Source organism: Lethenteron reissneri, chromosome 50 (genome assembly GCF_015708825.2).
Source record: "Lethenteron reissneri isolate LAM-NWPU_2019-01 chromosome 50, ASM1570882v1, whole genome shotgun sequence".
NCBI classification, from domain to species: domain Eukaryota; kingdom Metazoa; phylum Chordata; class Hyperoartia; order Petromyzontiformes; family Petromyzontidae; genus Lethenteron; species Lethenteron reissneri.
The window spans coordinates 2,786,392-2,804,696 of NC_083828.1; the positions used below are offsets into that span (position 1 = coordinate 2,786,392).

Sequence of the window (18,305 nt, forward strand, 5' to 3'; positions counted from 1 at the left end):
CATCTCCGATCGACCCGTTGCCACGTTCGGGAATCGATTGGCGCTGAGTTTAGCCCAGGGTGCTGACGACGGCGGAGTGCGTGACCACCGCGGCACCAACTCCCCAGGGCCGCCCGGGGAATGCCCAGAGGCCCTGGGCAAGATGCATCATTGTGGCCTGCCCCAATCATTGCTCGCCACAAATGTAGCCACGGTGGCTCGCTTGATCTCGTCAAAGGAGCGTGAACCATCGTCACGCAAACTCCGCTCGTCCTCGTAGCAGCAGCAGCCGGCGGCTTTTGGCTGCTCGCCATCGAACGAAGGCGGCGGTCACCGCGTCGCGCGGCGCTTTCAGATGCGCTGCTGCGGCCGTCTGGAACGTTCTTCCCTCCCGATATTTGGAAACCCCTGGGAGCTGTGCACTTCTAAATCATCATCATCATCGAGATTGAAAAACTCGTTTCTTTAGAGCCGCTTTTTGTGCTTAGTCTGTTGTCCTCCCCACGCACCTCCGAATAGCGCGGTTGGCTACGTACGGTGCGAACGAAGTTCAAAAGCCAGAGTGCACATACATGCAGTGACCAAAACTAACGGGACCTTTGTGGGGGGGGGGGGGGGGGCTCTCTTTGTGCGCAAGGAAGTCGTGGGCTCGACTCAAGCCAAGTTTCGTGTTGGCACGGCCGATCCAGTTCGTAGCAGAGGTCGCAACCGGGTACCCGATACCCGTACCCTACCCGATACCCGGCTACCCGTACCCGGCCGGGTACGGGTAGCCGTTTGCGACCCTGGTACGGCCGGGTATGGGTACGCGTAAGGAATCAAAACCCGTTTGCGACCTCTGGTTCGTAGCCCCACGACTGTACGAACTTGAGCCAACGACACGAGCCGCGCAGGGCAGCTCCAGACTTTGCTCTCATTGACCGTCAACTCGAGGCGAGTTAGAATGTGCACGGCCCAATTTACCGTCGTTTGTTTTAAGCCTCTCAGCAAATACGCGATAAAACCGCGTGTAGAAAAAAAAAAGAAACTCGTCGCGGGCGCTGCAGCTTTGCTCACTGTAAGTTGCTTCTGTTCTGAGTGCTGCTCGCGCTGATAGCGCAGTGAGAGCCGTCACTGCGAGCGGCTGATAAGAGGAGAGTTCACAGCCGCAGGGAGGGGGCCCACGACTTCATTTCATACAAACCACGACTCCATTTCAACAATGGCGTTTGTGTGACGTCACAATCGTATGACGTCACACTCGTCCGACGTCACAATCGTCGTGGTTGTAATGTGACTGAGGGCATTTAACTGCCTGCCGTCGTGTGACTGACCCGCTTGGTGCCACGTGATTGTGTCTAGAACGCTGTTACCAAAGGCGCGTGGGAAGCCTCACGCTGCGTGGATTTGCGGCGGAGAGGACCCCGTTACGTCCCAATGAAAAAAAGGTCTTTGTCTCGTGTGAGATGACGCAATATTATAATTGATGTGTAGTACTAAAAAATGTAATTCAAATCAAAATGATGATTCACCTCCATGGAGGAGCAGGAGGAGGGGGTGGGGGGTCGTTAGCTGTGTAAGTTGGCAGCTGGTGGTAGTCAATCCGCCTCTAACGATGCACCAACTCATATCGAATCGAAATGGATGTGCTGCAACAATAACAAACGTCTTTTGATTCATCCGTGTTGTCGTATTTCAATTGATTCACGTGACCCCCCCCCCCCCCACGGTCACTCGCTACAGTCACCTCCCATCAGCACGCTTGGCTACGTGCGGTGCGAAAGAAGTTCAACACACGTGCATACAATGCAAAAATGTAGACAGTACGATATATACGGCAAGTCCTCGCTGAACGCGTTTTCGCTATAACGCGGTTCTTCCATTCGGGAACACCTTTCACAACAACGCAGAATACGCCCCCCCCCCCCCCCCCCCCGTTATAACGCGGGTTCTGAGCGGGCAATGACGAACTACAGCAGAGCACTGTAATCCGTTCTCGAATCGAATTGCGAACAAATGATCGATCTCGCTGTGGGGGAGGGGGGGGGGGTTGGTGGGAGGGGTTTGGGGGAGGGGTGTGATTCATCGTCACACGCCGGCTTGAAGATTGAAAAACACTGCCCGCAGCAGTGCCCCATTGGCAGAACAACAGGGAGCTAAAGCGCAACTGGATGATTCTCGTTAGGGGGGTGGTAACTGCTGCGGCCCCACGTGCGATGTCAACACACCCAGCCCACCTGGCTCTGTGACGTGGCCTCTTGCCAGCGTCACATAAAGCCTCCCACCTGTTCGCGGTGGCCTCGCTCTTCGCCACACCTGGGGAGCAGGTGAGGTGCTCCAGTGGCGTCATCACACCGACCGCTCGGTGCGTTGACGACTTCCAGTGCCGGGTTCTCCTGCGCCGGAGCCGAGCGGTGAGTTGCGCACGGTGGGTTTGCTTCACTGCGCCTCGGTGGCTAGGAGATGTTAATTACCTCGCCGGGTATACAGGAGGTCGTGGGTTCGAGCCCGACACTGACGCCTGCTGTACATTTGGAGTTTGCGGTGTGTATCTCATCATCACGGTGGCTAGAAGATGTTTACTACCTCACTAGGTATACAGGAGGGCGTGGGTTCGATCCTGACACTGACGCCTGTTGTACATTCGGAGTTTGCGGAGTCTCTTTCTCATCATCACGATGGCGAAATGTTAACTACCTCGCCAGGTATACTGGAGGGCGTGGGTTCGATCCCGACACTGACGCCTGCTGTACATTTGGAGTTTACGGTGTGTCTCTCATCATCACAGTGGCGAAATGTTAAATACCTCGCTTGGTAGACAGGAGGTCGTGGATTTCATCCCCACCCTGACGATGCCTGTTGTATATTTGGAGTTTGTGTGTCTCTCATCATCATCATGGTGGCGAGATGTTAACTACCTCGCCAGGTATACAGGAGGGCGTGGGTTTGATCCCGACACTGACGCCTGCTGTACATTTGGAGTTTACGGTGTCTCTCTCATCATCATCACGGTGGCGAAATGTTAAATACCTCGCCTGGTAGACAGGAGGTAGTCGGTTCGATCCCCACCCTGACGATGCCTGTTGTATATTTGGAGTTTTCGTCTTTCTCATCATCATCATCACGGTGGCTAGGAGATGTTAACTACCTCGCCCGGTATACAGGAGGTCGTGGGTTCGATCCCGACCCTTACACCTGCTGTATATTTGTAGTTTGCGTGTTTCTCTCTCTCTCCCCGTGGTCTCATAGATTTTTCTCCGGGTCCTCCGGTCTTTCCACCTTTAGAAACACGCCTCTGAAAGAAGAGCTCCCACATAGCTCAGCGAGCCTTACCTGGTCAATGTAAAAATAGTTTCACATTGTTTAGTTCAACCCAGCCGACCTGACGATTTGATTTCCCGGCCACGTCTCACGTTAGTGGCGAGCGACCTCCTGAACCCACCCTGGGTTGTCCACCTTGAGCAACCAGTGAAGTAAGGACAACCCAGGCTGGGTGTCCACCTTCAGCAAGGTGAAGTATGGACAAACAGCCCCCCGTGACCGCAGACGCAACGTGGGGAGGCCGTCGTGCAGTCAAGAATTGCTCTGCACTATGATCCACATTATCTCGACTTTTATTCACCAGCATTAATGCGCGCACGTAGCAATCGCTATTAATAATTGACTCACTGTACACATGCATCGTTTATTCGTGCGTTACATCTATTGACAAATCCACAATTATCCCTCCCTATCATTACCGCTCCTTAAACGAACCCCCCACCCCCCCCCAACACTCTGAGGCTGCATTGTGTAGGTGCGGTCGTGCTGACGGGACCCGGCTTTAGAAACCTGTCATGCAAATTCACTCCGTCACCCGATGTTGGAGTCGCCGTTAGCGCCACGCTGCGCTACCAATCCCGCCACCCGAGTTCGATTCCGGGCCACGGTCAACACCGGTGACGGTTATCTGAACCGATGCTGGGGGCCTCCCCTAGGTCGACTCAGCATCAAATGAGTACCTGGAGCGGCGGTGTGTGGACATCGTCACTGGGGAGACAAAGGCGGCCGGGCGTGGTGCTGGCCACTCACCCCCTCATGTGCCGTGCCGGCCTTCATAGGTGCTACTCGCTAACAGCACTTGCCCCAAACACTCAGTTAAGGCTACATGGGGGATCTTTGTCTTTGGTCCCGGACCATTGAGGTGCCCACCTTAATTGTATTACTAAGCAGTAATACAATTGAGGGGGGCACACCCCCCCCCCCCTCCTCCTCTATCAATCCATAATATCCGAGTGAGATAACAGACGACATGTATATGCATAGACACGGGAGGTGCAGTATGGACGGGGAGATGATTATGATTTGAATCGGAGTCGATATTCGACGCAACCAAATGCTGCGTCTGTCTGTGTGTGTGTGGGGGGTGGGGTTTGTTGTTGCTCGCAATCCCCTTGAGTTGCTTGGGACCCCTTGTGCCTGCTGCGTGCTGTTCGCGCTGGGCGGGTTGCGCGCTGTTTGGCTCGCGAGCTGATTAGGACAACTTCGTCGGCGTGGGGAGCAGCAGAGCCCTGCAGACCAAACAGCAGCAGCAGCAGCAGGCCGGTCTCTCCACTTGCTGCTGGTAAAAGTCGACTTTGTTTTTGCTTCAACTCGGCGGAGAACTCCGAGAGACAGGGATATCGCGCTGGGCTGTGTGGGTTTGTGCGGTTTGCGCCGCTGCCGCTGCTGAGTGTGGCTGGTTTGCCAAACTGCGTCCCCGAGTGTCTTCACAGGACGAGGAGGCGACCTGCCCGTTTTGTTGTTGCTGCTGTTGTTGCTGCTGCTGTTGTTGTTGCTGTTGTTGTTGCTGCTGCTGTTGTTGTTGCTGTTGTTGTTGCTGCTGCTGCTGTTGTTGTTGTTGTTGCTGCTGCTGCTGCTGCTGTTGTTGTTGCTGCTGCTGCTGTTGTTGCTGTTTCTGCTGCTGCTGCTGTTGTTGCTGCTGTTGTTGTTGTTGTTGCTGCTGCTGGTATTGTAGTTGCTGCTGTTGTTGTTGTTGCTGCAGCTGCTGTTGTTGTTGTTGCTGCTGCTGTTGTTGTTGCTGCTGCTGCTGTTGTTGTTGCTGTTGCGGCGTGGAGCGGTGGCCCGCGGTGGGTCCCGTCGTGCGCCCTGCGAACCTCGAGGTACCCAAGTTCGATTCTCAACCCCGGCGAGTGATACCTGACCCCCCCCCCCCCCCGATTAACCAAGCCGCATTGACCGGCGTGGTGAAGTATGGTCAAAAAGTACGCACAGGAACGACACGGGCGTGCTAGCCCTGCATTCAGCAGTGGGGAGAGATCAAGGACTGAGCGCACCGCAGTATTATTACAATGACGATTGTTCTTTATTCGGTTTTTGTTGTTGTTTATCAGAGACGTCGCCTATTTTTTTATTTTCAATTTTAAGGCCGCAGTGTTATGGACCGATGTGTTGAGTTCTTTATTTTACTTGACTAACTGTACACCGCTGACAACGCAGCAGAATTGCCAAATCACGAGTTCTGTGCTGACGAGCCCTAAGAAGGAAACGGGTCTCCAGTTGAGTCTCTTTCACTGCTGCCTGCTGGGGTGGTGGTCTGTGCTGTGTGTGCTGTTGGTGTCGCTATGTGTGAGATTCACCTATGACATGCTACGTGTCAGATGCGTGATTGCTACGGGGTGTGAGTGTGTGAGAGCTCCCTCCCAAGTGGGGAGCGGTGGTGCAGCGGTTAGCGCTACGCTGCACTACGAACCCGCTCACGGCCAACACCGGTGACGATTCTTTGAGCCGATCCTGGGCCTCCCTTGGGTCGACTCAGCCTCAAATGAGTACCTGGTGCGGTGTGTAAATATCGCCACTAGGGAGACAAAGGCGGTCGGGCGTGGTGCTGGCCACCCACGCCCTCGTGTACCGTTTCGGCCTTCATAGGTGCTCGCTAACAGCACTTGCCCCTACAGTCTGTTAAGGCTATACGGGGGATCTTTGTCTTTGTGTGACACACTCCGTGTGAGAGAATGTGTGTGTGAGTGTGTGGGGAGCGGTAGTGTAGCGGTTAGCGCGCTGCGCTATGAACCTGGCGACCCGAGTTCGATTCCCGCTCACGGCCAACACCGGTGACGATTATCTGATCCGGTCCTGGGCCTCCCCTAGGTCGACTCAGCCTGAAATTAGTAAACATCGCCACTGGGGAGACAAAGGCGGTCGGGCGTTGTGCTGGCCACCCACCCCCTTGTGTACCGTTCCAGCCTTCATAGGTGCTCGCGAACAGCACTTGCCCCCACAGTCTGTTAAGGCTACACGGGGGATCTTTGTCTTGTGTGTCACGCTACGTGCAGGACGCGTGACAAGCTGTGTGAGCTCACTCCCAACGGCCATCGCGTTGGGCCTTAGGGCCCCCCCCCCATTCCCTCACGTGGTATCTTTTAATAAACATGAATGCACGCGTTGTCACAACGCGTATCGCTATAAGCACCCCCCCCCCCCATGACAATCATCATCGCCTTCAAGCACAAGCCGAGGCAAGGCAGTTGCTTTTTTTTTAAACTTTCTTTAAAACTTTTACCAAAGATTCCCATCCTCGGGACCACAAGATGCAAATTGTTCGTTGATTTGTCTAACTTTATTGTGAACAAACACACGTTTTGGGGTGAGTCTCATAAACTGGTGTGTGTGAGAGAAAGAGTCTATTTGTCTCACGATATTGTCCACACACACACGAAGACCCCGTCACAGATTGACCCTTGATGTTGAGCTTCTACTGCATTGCATCTAAGCGCCGCTGTCATTGACTGCTCGTCACGAATAGTTTGACGAATTCACGCGAAAGAGTAAACGATGATGCTGCTGCTGCTGCGTTGGGTGGGGTGTGCATAAGAACAAACAACAACAAAAACTTTTGATTGTAAAGCTTTCGTGACTGCAGGGATTCATCTTCTTGGTTCTTTCGGTAAAGTCACGTAGAATGGAAATAATAAAATTATTTTGTCAAGGCGCTCTTCCCCCCTCCATACCAGCTTAAATAGACGCTCCAAGCCTGGGGTGTGTCACTCAGACTCTGTCTTCTCGACAGATCTGTTCTCCACCTGAGGACGGCTGCTTGCGTTGTGGCCGAAACGTCGTGAGAATTATTGTTTTATTTTTATTATTTTATTACTTCCATTCTACGTGACTTTACCGAAAGAACCAAGAAGAAGAAAAAAACAACAAAAACGTCAACACATTTGTCGAGGACACCGCGTGTTTGTGCGACCTTACAATAACAGGCGACGTTTCGGGCAATGGCTCTTCTCCGTAGCAACATTCTCTCGAGCAAAGTTCGCCTGCTGACAACTCGTCACAGCTGTGTCCACACGTAAGGACGCGGTGGGCACAGCTGCGTTGTTGGAGTTTGCGGAGTCTCCCTCTCTCGCCTCGTGGTCGCGTGGGTTTATTCCCTCCACATTCGGAATCGACATCAGAGTGTTTTGGCTGCTGTACATCTCCACGTGATGATGATGATGATGCTGCTGCTGCTGGGACACTTCGTTGAACTCTCTTGAGGCGTGGCCAAGTCGCTTCTGAATAAAGAGCCTTACCTGGTCAAATAAAAGTTGTTTAGTTTTCGTTCAACGTCTGAGTTACCAACGCAGATCGATCGATCATTAACTTAGAACGTACAACCATCCGGAACATACTTGATGGTCGCGAGTTAGGATTTGTTTCGCATAGAAATATTTGCTGGCAAGAAACCAATACCTTGTAATTCCATTTCGTAGATGTTAGAGGCAACAACTCGTTTTGCCGTGTCTCCTTTTAAAGACGCAACATCTTGGGAGGGAGGAGGGGGGGTGGCGGGCAAAGTCAGCGAAGTGTGAGGCCACGGCCTTCTTTGTTTCCCCGGGGGTAACAAAAAAAACCCTCCACGAGACAAAGCTCTCCCGTGCGTTGTTGTCTATTTTTGGAGAGGCATGGCCACACCACCATCACGGTCACACCATCGACGCTGGCTCGCGCGCGCACACAATGGCCCCATTATTATTCCGAGCTGTGTGATCACACACTCGTACTCGTACTCACACACAGACACATATTCACACACACAGATAAAGATCCCCCGTATAGCCTTAACAGACTGTAGGGGCAAGTGCCGTTAGCGAGCACCTATGAAGGCCGGAACGGTACACGAACGAGGGGGTGGGTGGCCAGCACCACGCCCGACCGCCTTTGTCTCCCCAGTGGCGATGTTTACACACCGCACCAGGTACTCATTTAATGCTGAGTCGACCTAGGGGAGGCCCAGGACTGGTTCAGATAATCGGCACTGGTGTCAGCCGTGAGCGGGAATCGAACCCGGGTCGCTAGGTTCATAGCGCAGCGCGCTAACCGCTACACTACCGCTCCCCATACACACTCACTCGCACACACACATTCACACACTCGTACTCACACAGACATTCACGCACACATTCACTCACTCACACACACTCACACACATTTCGTTGGCCGATGTTGTTGCAACGCAGAGGCGACCTTCCAGCCAGACCCTGTTCGTACTCCTCCTGGACCAGTCAGAGGGAGAGGCAGGGAGGAGGAGTGAAGGACGGTCGGCCTTACGATGGGCGACAGCTCGGGCGAGTACGACTACCTCATCAAGATGCTGTCGTTGGGCGACTCGGGCGTTGGCAAGACCAGCGTCCTTGGCTGCTACGTCGATGGCAAATTTTCAACAAAGTTCATCTCGACCGTGGGAATCGATTTCCGCGAGAAGCGCGTGGTGAGCTCCCCATTGTCACGTGCACTGCCGTGTCCCACCCACCCCACCGCCGTGTCCCACCCACCCCACTGCAGTGTCCCACCCACCCCACCGCCGTGTCCCACCCAGACCACTGCCGTGTCCCACCCACCCCACCGCCGTGTCCCACTCACCCCACTGCCGTGTCCCACCCACCCCACTGCAGTGTCCCACCCAGGCCACCGCCGTGTCCCACCCAGACCACCGCCGTGTCCCACCCACCCCTCTGCAGTGTCCCACCCACCCCACCGCCGTGTCCCACCCAGACCACTGCCGTGTCCCACCCACCCCACCGCCGTGTCCCACCCACCCCACTGCCGTGTCCCACCCAGGCCACCGCCGTGTCCCACCCACCCCACCGCCGTGTCCCACCCACCCCACCGTCGTGTCCCACCCACCCCACTGCCGTGCCCCACCCACCCCACTGCCGTGTCCCACCCACCCCACCGCCGTGTCCCACCCAGACCACCGCCGTGTCCCACCCACCCCACCGCCGTGTCCCACCCAGGCCACCGCCGTGTCCCACCCACCCCACCGCCGTGTCCCACCCACCCCACCGTTGTGTCCCACCCACCCCACTGCCGTGCCCCACCCACCCCACTGCCGTGTCCCACCCACCCCACCGCCGTGTCCCACCCAGACCACCGTCGTGTCCCACCCACCCCACCCCCGTGTCCCACCCTGACCACTGGCGTGTCCCACCCAGACCACTGCCGTGTCACACCCAGACCACTGCCGTATCCCACCCACCCCACCGCCGTGTCCCACCCAGATCACCCCACTGCCGTGTCCCACCCACCCCACCGCCGTGTCCCACCCACCCCACTGCCGTGTCCCACCCAGACCACCGCCGTGTCCCACCCACCCCACTGCCGTGTCCCACCCAGACCACCCCACTGCCATTGCGGTTCAAGGCAGGGCGAACTGGTCCATGACGAGGGCATCCTTTATATTCCCAGATCTTTAATCCCGGCGGGAAGGAGGGCCCAGCTGGGGATGGCCTGAAGATTCACCTGCAGCTGTGGGACACCGCTGGGCAGGAGAGGTACCCCCCCACCACCCGTACCCCCATCTCGCCATCGCCTCTCGCTACCGGGCTCACGCCCGCTCGCATTCGCGCAGCGTTGCTGTGCGGCGACGCGTTCGAAGGGTCGTGCTCGCTACAAACAAAGCTCTCGCCACAAATGAACCCCAATAACCTCGCCGGCTCGTCGAGGAGCGTGAACCATCATCACGCGAACTCCGGTCAACGCATCGTAGAGACTTTTATTCATGCAGGGCAAATCTGGATTGACTTTATTTCACCATTGAGTCTCACAAGCAAGGTGTGATCTGTTAAAGCATCCACAAATGATATGCTAATGTAATAAAAAATACAAATGCGGCACAATAAACAGGAAACAAATCTAAATATATATATATATATATTTTATATATGATATTCATTTTACCAGCTAAGGCCCAATCAGCTACGTAGCGATTTTTCAGAAGCGACCTGGCCACAAATGACAGCTCAACGAAGTGGCTTATCACGTGGAAAATTACAGCAGCCAAATACTCTAAACACGTGACGTTGATTCTAAATGTGGACGTGAGACGTGGCCGGGGAATCAAATCGTCAGGTCGGCTGGGTTGAACTAAACAATGTGAAACTATTTTTACATTGACCAGGTAAGGCTCGCTGAGCTATGTGGGAGCTCTTCTTTCAGAGGCGTGTTTCTAAAGGTGGAGAGAAAGACCGGAGGACCCGGAGAAAAATCCATGTGAGACCACGGGGAGAGAGAGAGACACGCAAACTACAAATATACAGCAGGTGTAAGGGTCGGGATCAAACCAACGACCTACTACATACCAGGCGAGATAGTTAACATCTCCTAGCCACCGTGATCATGATGAGAGAGAGAGAGACACGCAAACTCCAAATATACAGCAGCAGGCGTCAAGGTCCGGATCGAACTCACGATCTCCTGCACACCAGGCGAGGTAGTTAACTTCTCACCACCACGGCACCCCAATCATCACAATCAGCAGCCATGATCAATCCGCTGCTGTGTGAAGGCCTCCCCAAGTTATTGCCACCTCTCAGGATCCTGCAAAGTAACAATCCACCTCGAGCCTGCAACGAACAGATTCTATCGATCCGATCTCTGTGGCTTGGCCATCGTCCAAGGTACAGACAAATGGTCAAGATAAAAAAAGTGCTCCCTTCCGTACGAATGAGATACATTCGTCCAGCGTTATTAAATTCTCGATACAGAACACAAACTAGAGATATCTGTATATAACTCGTGTGCCGACTGGATCTGCGATTGGTCTCGGTTAGACGAAGTGTCAGAGGGATGTTGATGTGCGCTTGGCAGGGAGTGTGCACGTGTGTGTGGTTGTGTTCTGTGGTCGTGTCTGTGCGTGTGGTGGGGAACGGTCGTGTAGGGGTTAGCGGACTGCCTTTCGAAACCGGCGACCCGATTTCGATTCCCGCTCACAGCCAATACCCAGTGACGCTTATCTGAACCGGTCCTGGGCCTCCCTCTAGGTCGACTCAGCCTCAAATTAGTGCCTGTTGCGGTGTGTTAAAACATCGCCAACTCGGGAGACAAAGGCGGCCGGGCGTGGTGCCGGCCACCCACCCCCTCGTGTGCCGTGCCTGCCTTCATAGGTGCTCGCTAACAGCACTTGTCCCAGCAGGCTACACGGGGGATCTTTGTCTTTTGAGCGGTAATGCAGTGGTTGACCTTAGTTCGATATCCCACTCACGGTTAACATTCATGAAAACTATCTGAACCGGGTCATGGGCCTCCCTTAGGTGAACTCTGCCTTAAATTGAGAAATCCATCAGCATCTGGGACACAAAGGCGCCCGGGCACGGTGCTTGCCATCCTCCGCCCGTGAGTGCACTCTGTTGGCTTTTGTACGTGTTCCCAACTGACACTTGCCCCACAACAATTTGTAAAAGGCTCCACGTGGGGGATCTTTTGTCTTTGTTTTCTGCGCAGATTCCGGAGTTTGACCAACGCGTTCTTCCGCGACGCCATGGGCTTCTTTGTGTTCTTTGACATCACGGACGAGCAGAGCTTTGTGAACGTGCGTCACTGGATGGGTGAGTGACTTTTACGAATCTAAAAAAGAACGAAACATCTATTTATGGTATACTCGATTATCCGCGTGCGGTTTATCAGATTTTTGGATAACCCGCGCATCTTAGATTTTGACATAAATTAATAACTCATAGATTTTTCCTTAAAACCAAATTAATAATCTAAAAACAGTAATACATTGTTATTCCTGGAAATGTTTATGACAAGTCACGTGCTTAAAGCCTTAAACTGAACAAATGCGTGCTCCGGTTAATCCAAAATCCACGTGATCGCCTCTACAATACAGTAGTTGCAATATCTTTACAACGGTGGGGTGGAGTTTGATTGATGTTGATTGACGTGGATCTGCTATCATCCACTCGGTGGGCCAAGTCTTCTGCACAGGAGCAGGAAAGTGTTATCACTGAGCACGTGCATTGATCAATAAATTCCTAACGACAATTTTTTTTCATTAACAAACTTTTTTTTTTACTCTTAAACACAATTTATGTTAGTGATTTTTCGGCATAGAGATTTTTGGATGACCCGCGATTTTGAATTCTCCGCTGCTGTCTTCCCCGACGTGCGCACGGATCATCGAGATTCTACTGCATTAGTTTTATATACGTAGTGTCGTCGTAGTTCACGCAAATTGCCTCTCACGTTCGCTGAGGAACAACAGATCAAGCCGAGGAGCTTCCAGGAGGTCAACCGGCACTACCGACAATTGCTCTGCAGTTCTCTGCACATTAAGATGATTTCAGCCGAAGTTGGTGGAAACCGGAACACCCAGAGAAAATCCACGCATGCGAGGGAGCAACGCTCTATCCCATAAAGAAGGCGCAGACGATATCGGTCCACACTTTGTCCGCACTGCATTCCGCTGGCAAGCCAAGGGTACGACACTTCCTCGACGCCCACGGGAAGGGAGTCTCGCAACATTTTATCATCATCTGAGCGGTGATCCACCGACCCTCGCCGCTGCTGCCCCCACAGTTTAGTATTACCGGGCAACCACGTGCATAGCTACCACCTCCGCCCCTGCGCACGCCTCCCAACTCACACCTGGGCTTGCAAGTGAGCTCCGCTGACTTGAAAATATTTCGTGTGACGATGCTGCCTCAGATTGACCGCAGATGGGCCTCTCTCGCCATCTCGGTTAACGGACGGTCACCGCGTCTCGTTGACGCGCGACAGATCTCGTCTCCGTCTACGGGCGGGCAGCGAGAGATTTTGGTTGCAGGGACCGAACTGCGAATTCGGCGTGAGAGCGTCTTCCGCTGGCTGACGCGATGCTGACCGGGCGATGCGGCCACCTTTGCGCGTGTGTGCGTGTGTGCGTGTGTGTGCGCGTTTGCGTGCGTGTGTGTGCGCGCGCGGGGAAGGACAGACCAGCTGCAGCACCACGCGTACTGCCCCAACCCGGACGTGGTGCTGTGCGGAAACAAGGCCGACCTGACGGAGCAGCGCGCCGTCGGCGAGGACGACGCGCTGTCGCTCGCTCGCGAGTACGGGTGAGCGCAGCACCGGCCTCGACATCGGATGCCGTTTCTGCGGCCGTCTGGAATGCCTCCTTGCGACATTAGGAAGGCGCTGGAGCTGTGCGCTTTTAAGTCATGTAGATCAACAAACTCCTTTCTTTAGAACTGTTTGTTGACAACAAGTCCTCCCCCCGCACCTCCGATTAGCGCGGTTGGTGACGTACGGTGCGAAAGAAGTTCAACGCACGTACATGCTGGCAGAAAGGGCCTTCGCTAGAGGGAGCTCTAGGGAGCCCCTCTGCCAGAGGTTATTTGGTCTACTCTTCCACGCCGGCCAGACGTTGTGGAGGAGGTGGGAGTATCCACACTTTACTTCACCACGTGACCTGCATCACTTCTTTAGAACTGCCTTTTGTGTTTCTTGACCTCCCCCCCCCCCTCCGATAAGAAAATAGTTCAACATACATCCTGTCGATCGGCTAACTGTGGTGAACTCATCTGTATCGCTGGGTGGATGGAGGCGGAGGTGGGGGGGGGGGAGATTTCGAAAAACTTGACACATCGTTTCAACTGCGGCACCGAGACACGGAGTCAAAACCGGCGACCTCAGTGCGCTGACCATCGCACCACGGCAGCGCTCTGGAGGGATACCTAAAGTCATGACGAATGTAGACACACCTGCCTAAATCCGACGCAAGCTTGAGGCTGGACAAATCACTTCAAAGTGACGCCACCACAGGGCACACTCTCTCTGGTGATGTCACCGCATTCGCCCGAGAGCGGCGTGGGCTACGCTGTTCCAAATTCAAATGAAGTCGTGGGCCCTCTCCTGATGGCCCACGAACTCATTTCATACGAGCCGCGGCCCGTTGCGGCGCTACGCCTGGATACGTCGAAAGAACGCCGAGCCGCTCGTGCGTCCCGAGATTCGGCGGTGAACGGGACCCCCCCCCCCCACCCTGCAAGCTGCAGGCGTCTCGGACACAGAAAAGGGGTTAAGAAGCCGGTTGCGCACCTGGCGACAGAGGCGTCCACGTGCGAGCAACTCCGTTGCGTGTAACAACACACCGCTCGGGTGCGGACCCGGCTCAACGCTCGACACCCCTGTGTGTGCGTGTGTGCGGTAGTGCAGCGGTTAGCGCGCTGCGCTACGAACCCGGCGACATGGGTTCGATTCCCGCTCACGGCCAACACCAGTGACGATTATCTGAACCGGTCCCGGGCCTCCCCTAGGTCGACTCAGCCTGAAATGAGTACCTGGCGTGGTGTGTAAACATTGCCACTTGGGAGACAAAGGCGGTCGGGCGTCGTGCTGGCCACCCACCCCCTCGTGTACCGTTCCGGCCTTAATAGCTGCTCGCTAACAGCACTTGCCCCTACAGTCTGTTAAGGCTGTGTGCCTGCGTGTGGCTGCACGTGCGTGTACCTGCACGTGCGTGTACCTGCACGTGTGTGTGTGCCTGCGTGTGCCTGCGTGTGTGCACGTGCGTGTGTGCACGTGCGTGTGGTTGCGTGCGTGCGCTCTCAGGATGCCGTACGTGGAGACGAGCGCGGCGACGGGGGAGAACGTGGCGCGCGCCGTGGAGCTGCTTCTGGAGCGCGTGATGCGCCGCGTGCAGCTCAGCCCCGAGCACGCCTGGATCCCCGACTGGGCCGTGGGGGCGGCTCCCTCGAAACCCCGGAGGTCGCTCTCGCGCGACGACGGTGGCGGCGGAGGAGAGGGGGCCGGCAGCAACTCGTGCGGATGCTGACAAGGGGGGTGCGGGTGGAACTCACCACGATGTGGCCCACGACACCCGGCGCATCCGACGAGACGCGCCAGGCGGTGTCTTTCGCTCCCCGTAGCTCCGTGGCTGCTCCTCACTCATCGAGGGGGGGTCAGCTGTTCGGTGCCCACGTGATCGCTCCCACGTGCTTTTGAGTGATAAGAACAGGGGGCACGTTATGCGTCTTGACCCCCCCCCCCCCACCACCCCCAATTCTCAGAATCATCAATCTTTATTTATTGCTGGAGGAATTCGATGAGACGTAATCTTTTTTCACAGATGTCCAGTAAGAGGGGGGGGGCGTGTTGGTCAGAAAGTTACAACGAACGATTACGAAAGCACGCCAGGAGTGAAAATTTAAGCTTAAACTAATTTTATTTTTAGCCTCATTCGCATCAGTTTTGCATTCAAGTCCCATTACCCCGGATGAGGGACTTTTGATCGGCAGCTGTCACCTCGATCGGTACTCTTTGCCAGCCGCGTTATGGGACCGTTTGCTGCGTTCTACTTATCCGCAAATGTTTAAAAAAATCCTGGCAGACGTTGGGGACGTTACCCAATGAAATAAAACGTGTATTTTGTTTTTACGCAATCGTGCGTGTCGACAAAGATCCCCCGTATAGCCTTGACAGACTGTAGGGGCAAGTGCTGTTAGCAAGCACCTATGAAGGCTGGAACGGTACACGAGGGGGTGGGTGGGCCAGCACCACGCCCGACCGCCTTTGTCTCCCCAGTGGCGATGTTTACACACCAGGTACTCATTTGAGGCCCAGGACCGGTTCAGATAATCGTTACTGGTGTTGGCCGTGAGCGGGAATCGAACCCGGATCGCCGGGTTCATAGCGCAGCGCGCTAACTGCTACACTATCGTAGCTCTAACAGTGTGTCCAACCTCCCCCACCCCGTCTCTCTCTCAAGGGGAACCTTGGGCAGTCACTCAGGCATGTGTACAACAACGAGAGACGATGACTTTAGCCCCCATCCTCATTCCCATTGGGGGGGGGGGGGGGGGTGGGGATGCTGGGATATGAATGTGAATTGCACACCACATTATTGTTTTGCACCACCCCCAATCTAGAGCAGGGGAATACCGGATGAAAAAAAATGTGCCAAAAAAAATCGACGAGCAACTTGAGAAGCACGACTCTCACCACGGTGATTGTTCATCTCGGCAGCCACCCAGAGCTCAAACGCAGGTCCTTTACATCGTGCCCCGACGCTGGGAGTGGCGTTCATCCGCGTTCCTGCAGCTGCCAGCGAGCTTAAGGTGCCGTGCCGTTCCATCAAATCGAGTTCGGTTTTTTTTAGGGCCGCTGGTCACGATTGGGCAAAAAAAAACTTGAGCCCACTTTTTCACTCCAGGCAACTGGAGCGCAAGAGCTATGAGTAATGAGTGCATCAGTATCTCACGCCGTTATTATTATTATCACAGCACAAGTCGAACATGCAGGCGAAGTGCATCAAAGGACGGTATCACCTGCAGCAGTGTTACAGGAGGGGGAGGGGTTGGAGTAGCGGTAAGATGCACAGCTGGCCGTCTTTTTAGAATAAAATAGTTTTTTTTACAAATGTTTACTGCAAAGCGAATGGCGTACAGTATTTTTATATGCATGTACCGTAACTTCTTTTACACCATACACAGCCAACCACGTTCATCGGAGGTGTGGGGATAATACATTTAAACACAATAAGCAGTTGTAAAGAAATGCGTTTTCCAGTGGCTTCCTAAAAATCGAACAAAGAGCGTTCCAGACGGCCGCAGAAGCACATCTGAAAATGCGCGATGTGCAGTGACCGTCGTCTTTGTTCGATGGACACCAGCCAAAAGCCGCTGCGAGGATGATCGGAGTTCACGCGACGGTTTCCCCTCCTTGGTGTTCGCCTTCAGTACTCACCAGCGTGGCCACCTGGCTTCAATCACAACCCGCCACGACTCGCATTGGTCCGAGCCAACACCACCGGTGGCTTCTGGTTCTCTGTAGCAATCTCTACTGCCCCCAAAAAACACAACCAATCAACACGCATATTTGCACTGCGGCTTCCTGTTCGCGCAACCAAAATACCAGCACGGAAACAGCGAGACAGGGCTTCAGTGCAGCAGCAGCGGCGTGGGGCTTGAGGGCAACACTTGTGGCAGGAAGGGAACGAGATTATTATTCATTTGGTCAATCCACCAAGCTACGCGAGGTCTGTCTTTGTCAGAAGCGACCAGGCGATTACAAATGATAGCTCAACGAATTGGCTTAACACCGTGTGGAAATTTACAGCAGCTAAATACTCTAAAAAGGCAGGTTTCTAAATGCGGAGGGAAAACCCGGAAAATTCCACACGACCACGGAGAAAACGCAGACTCCAAATATACAGCAGGCGTCAGGGTCAATCCCACGCCCCCTGCATGCCAGGCAAGGGAGTTAACATCGCACCACTGCTGCGAGTGGGTAGGTGTCGAGTAAACCAGCTGCTACTGGTTGGCAACTAGGGCCAGCTTTGGCCGGGTTGGTGGAATCCTACTACAAATTGCCGGGTACCCAGAGCACAGAGTCGCAATTGAGTGGTAGTGTACAGGGACTCCAGGAGGCAAGCACGAGGCGTCACCAGCTCATGGTGTCGAGGGTTCCAGCGGCGAGTGGTGGCGGTCCACTCGCCTTGGCACGCAAAACAAAGAGTAACGAAGGCTTATGGGAGGCCCAAATGACTTTAAGAAGTAGGTTTAGATTCATCCTGTGAACAGTTATCGTTTTAGACATGCGGGTCAACTGGAGTGCCCAGAAAAACCATAGAAAGGGAAATGGCAGAACCATCAACGCGTGCTTCCAAAGTCCTGCGATTGCGAACTTCTTTTGCACCGTACGTAGCCAACCGTGCTACTCTCAGGTGCGGATTGCAGGCACGAAGCCAACAGGCAGCTGGTCTTCCCCAGGGCCACGTGCCACCACAAAGGAAAGACAGGCAGAAGGTGGAGGTGGATTCAAAGTCTGAGACTTTAGGATAGGAGGCAATGTTGGTGGGGGGGGGGGCTCCGAGGCATAGCAAAACGCGACTCGTGAAAGTTGGGCCATCAGAGACCCAACTCGAGCCAAGCCGCGTGGATTGTGAAACTGAGGCGGGTGGGAGGGAAGCGTGGGGGGAGGGGGGAGACCACGTGATGATGAAACGCAAGGATGGAGCAATGAAATTAGTGTGGGGGGGGGTAGCAGTGTCTGTGGTGAAGGCCCGATGAAAACCCTGGCTCAGACATCAGTTTGGAGCACGCCAAGTTGTCGGTAGGGCCCCACGC

The 18,305-nt window shown here is 54.5% G+C and overlaps 1 protein-coding gene across 2 annotated transcripts; it reads left to right on the forward strand.

Annotated features, from left to right (window-relative positions):
* The first annotated feature begins 2,113 nt into the window (after positions 1 to 2,113).
* On the forward strand, positions 2,114 to 17,001 carry LOC133355113 (ras-related protein Rab-27A-like). Of its 2 annotated transcripts, none has more exons than XM_061572417.1 (6): positions 2,114 to 2,372; positions 8,439 to 8,689; positions 9,667 to 9,752; positions 11,701 to 11,804; positions 13,172 to 13,295; positions 14,791 to 17,001. In XM_061572417.1, the coding sequence occupies exons 2-6, from the start codon at positions 8,531 to 8,533 to the stop codon at positions 15,011 to 15,013; spliced, it is 696 nt and encodes a 231-aa protein (XP_061428401.1). In that variant the 5' UTR covers positions 2,114 to 2,372; positions 8,439 to 8,530; the 3' UTR covers positions 15,014 to 17,001. The 2 variants fall into 2 exon arrangements, with proteins under 2 accessions (XP_061428401.1, XP_061428402.1); XM_061572418.1 differs by lacking the exon at positions 2,114 to 2,372 and adding an exon at positions 3,988 to 4,561.
* Positions 17,002 to 18,305: the final 1,304 nt, after the last annotated feature.

Excerpts from the sequence above, each read along its gene's own strand:
- LOC133355113 (XM_061572417.1), top strand. The coding sequence starts at position 8,531 with ATGGGCGACAGCTCGGGCGAGTACGACTACCTCATCAAGATGCTGTCG. Across the intron at positions 11,805-13,171 it reads GAACGTGCGTCACTGGATGG|ACCAGCTGCAGCACCACGCG; the intron begins GTGAGTGACTTT and ends GGGGAAGGACAG. Across the intron at positions 13,296-14,790 it reads TCGCTCGCTCGCGAGTACGG|GATGCCGTACGTGGAGACGA; the intron begins GTGAGCGCAGCA and ends GTGCGCTCTCAG.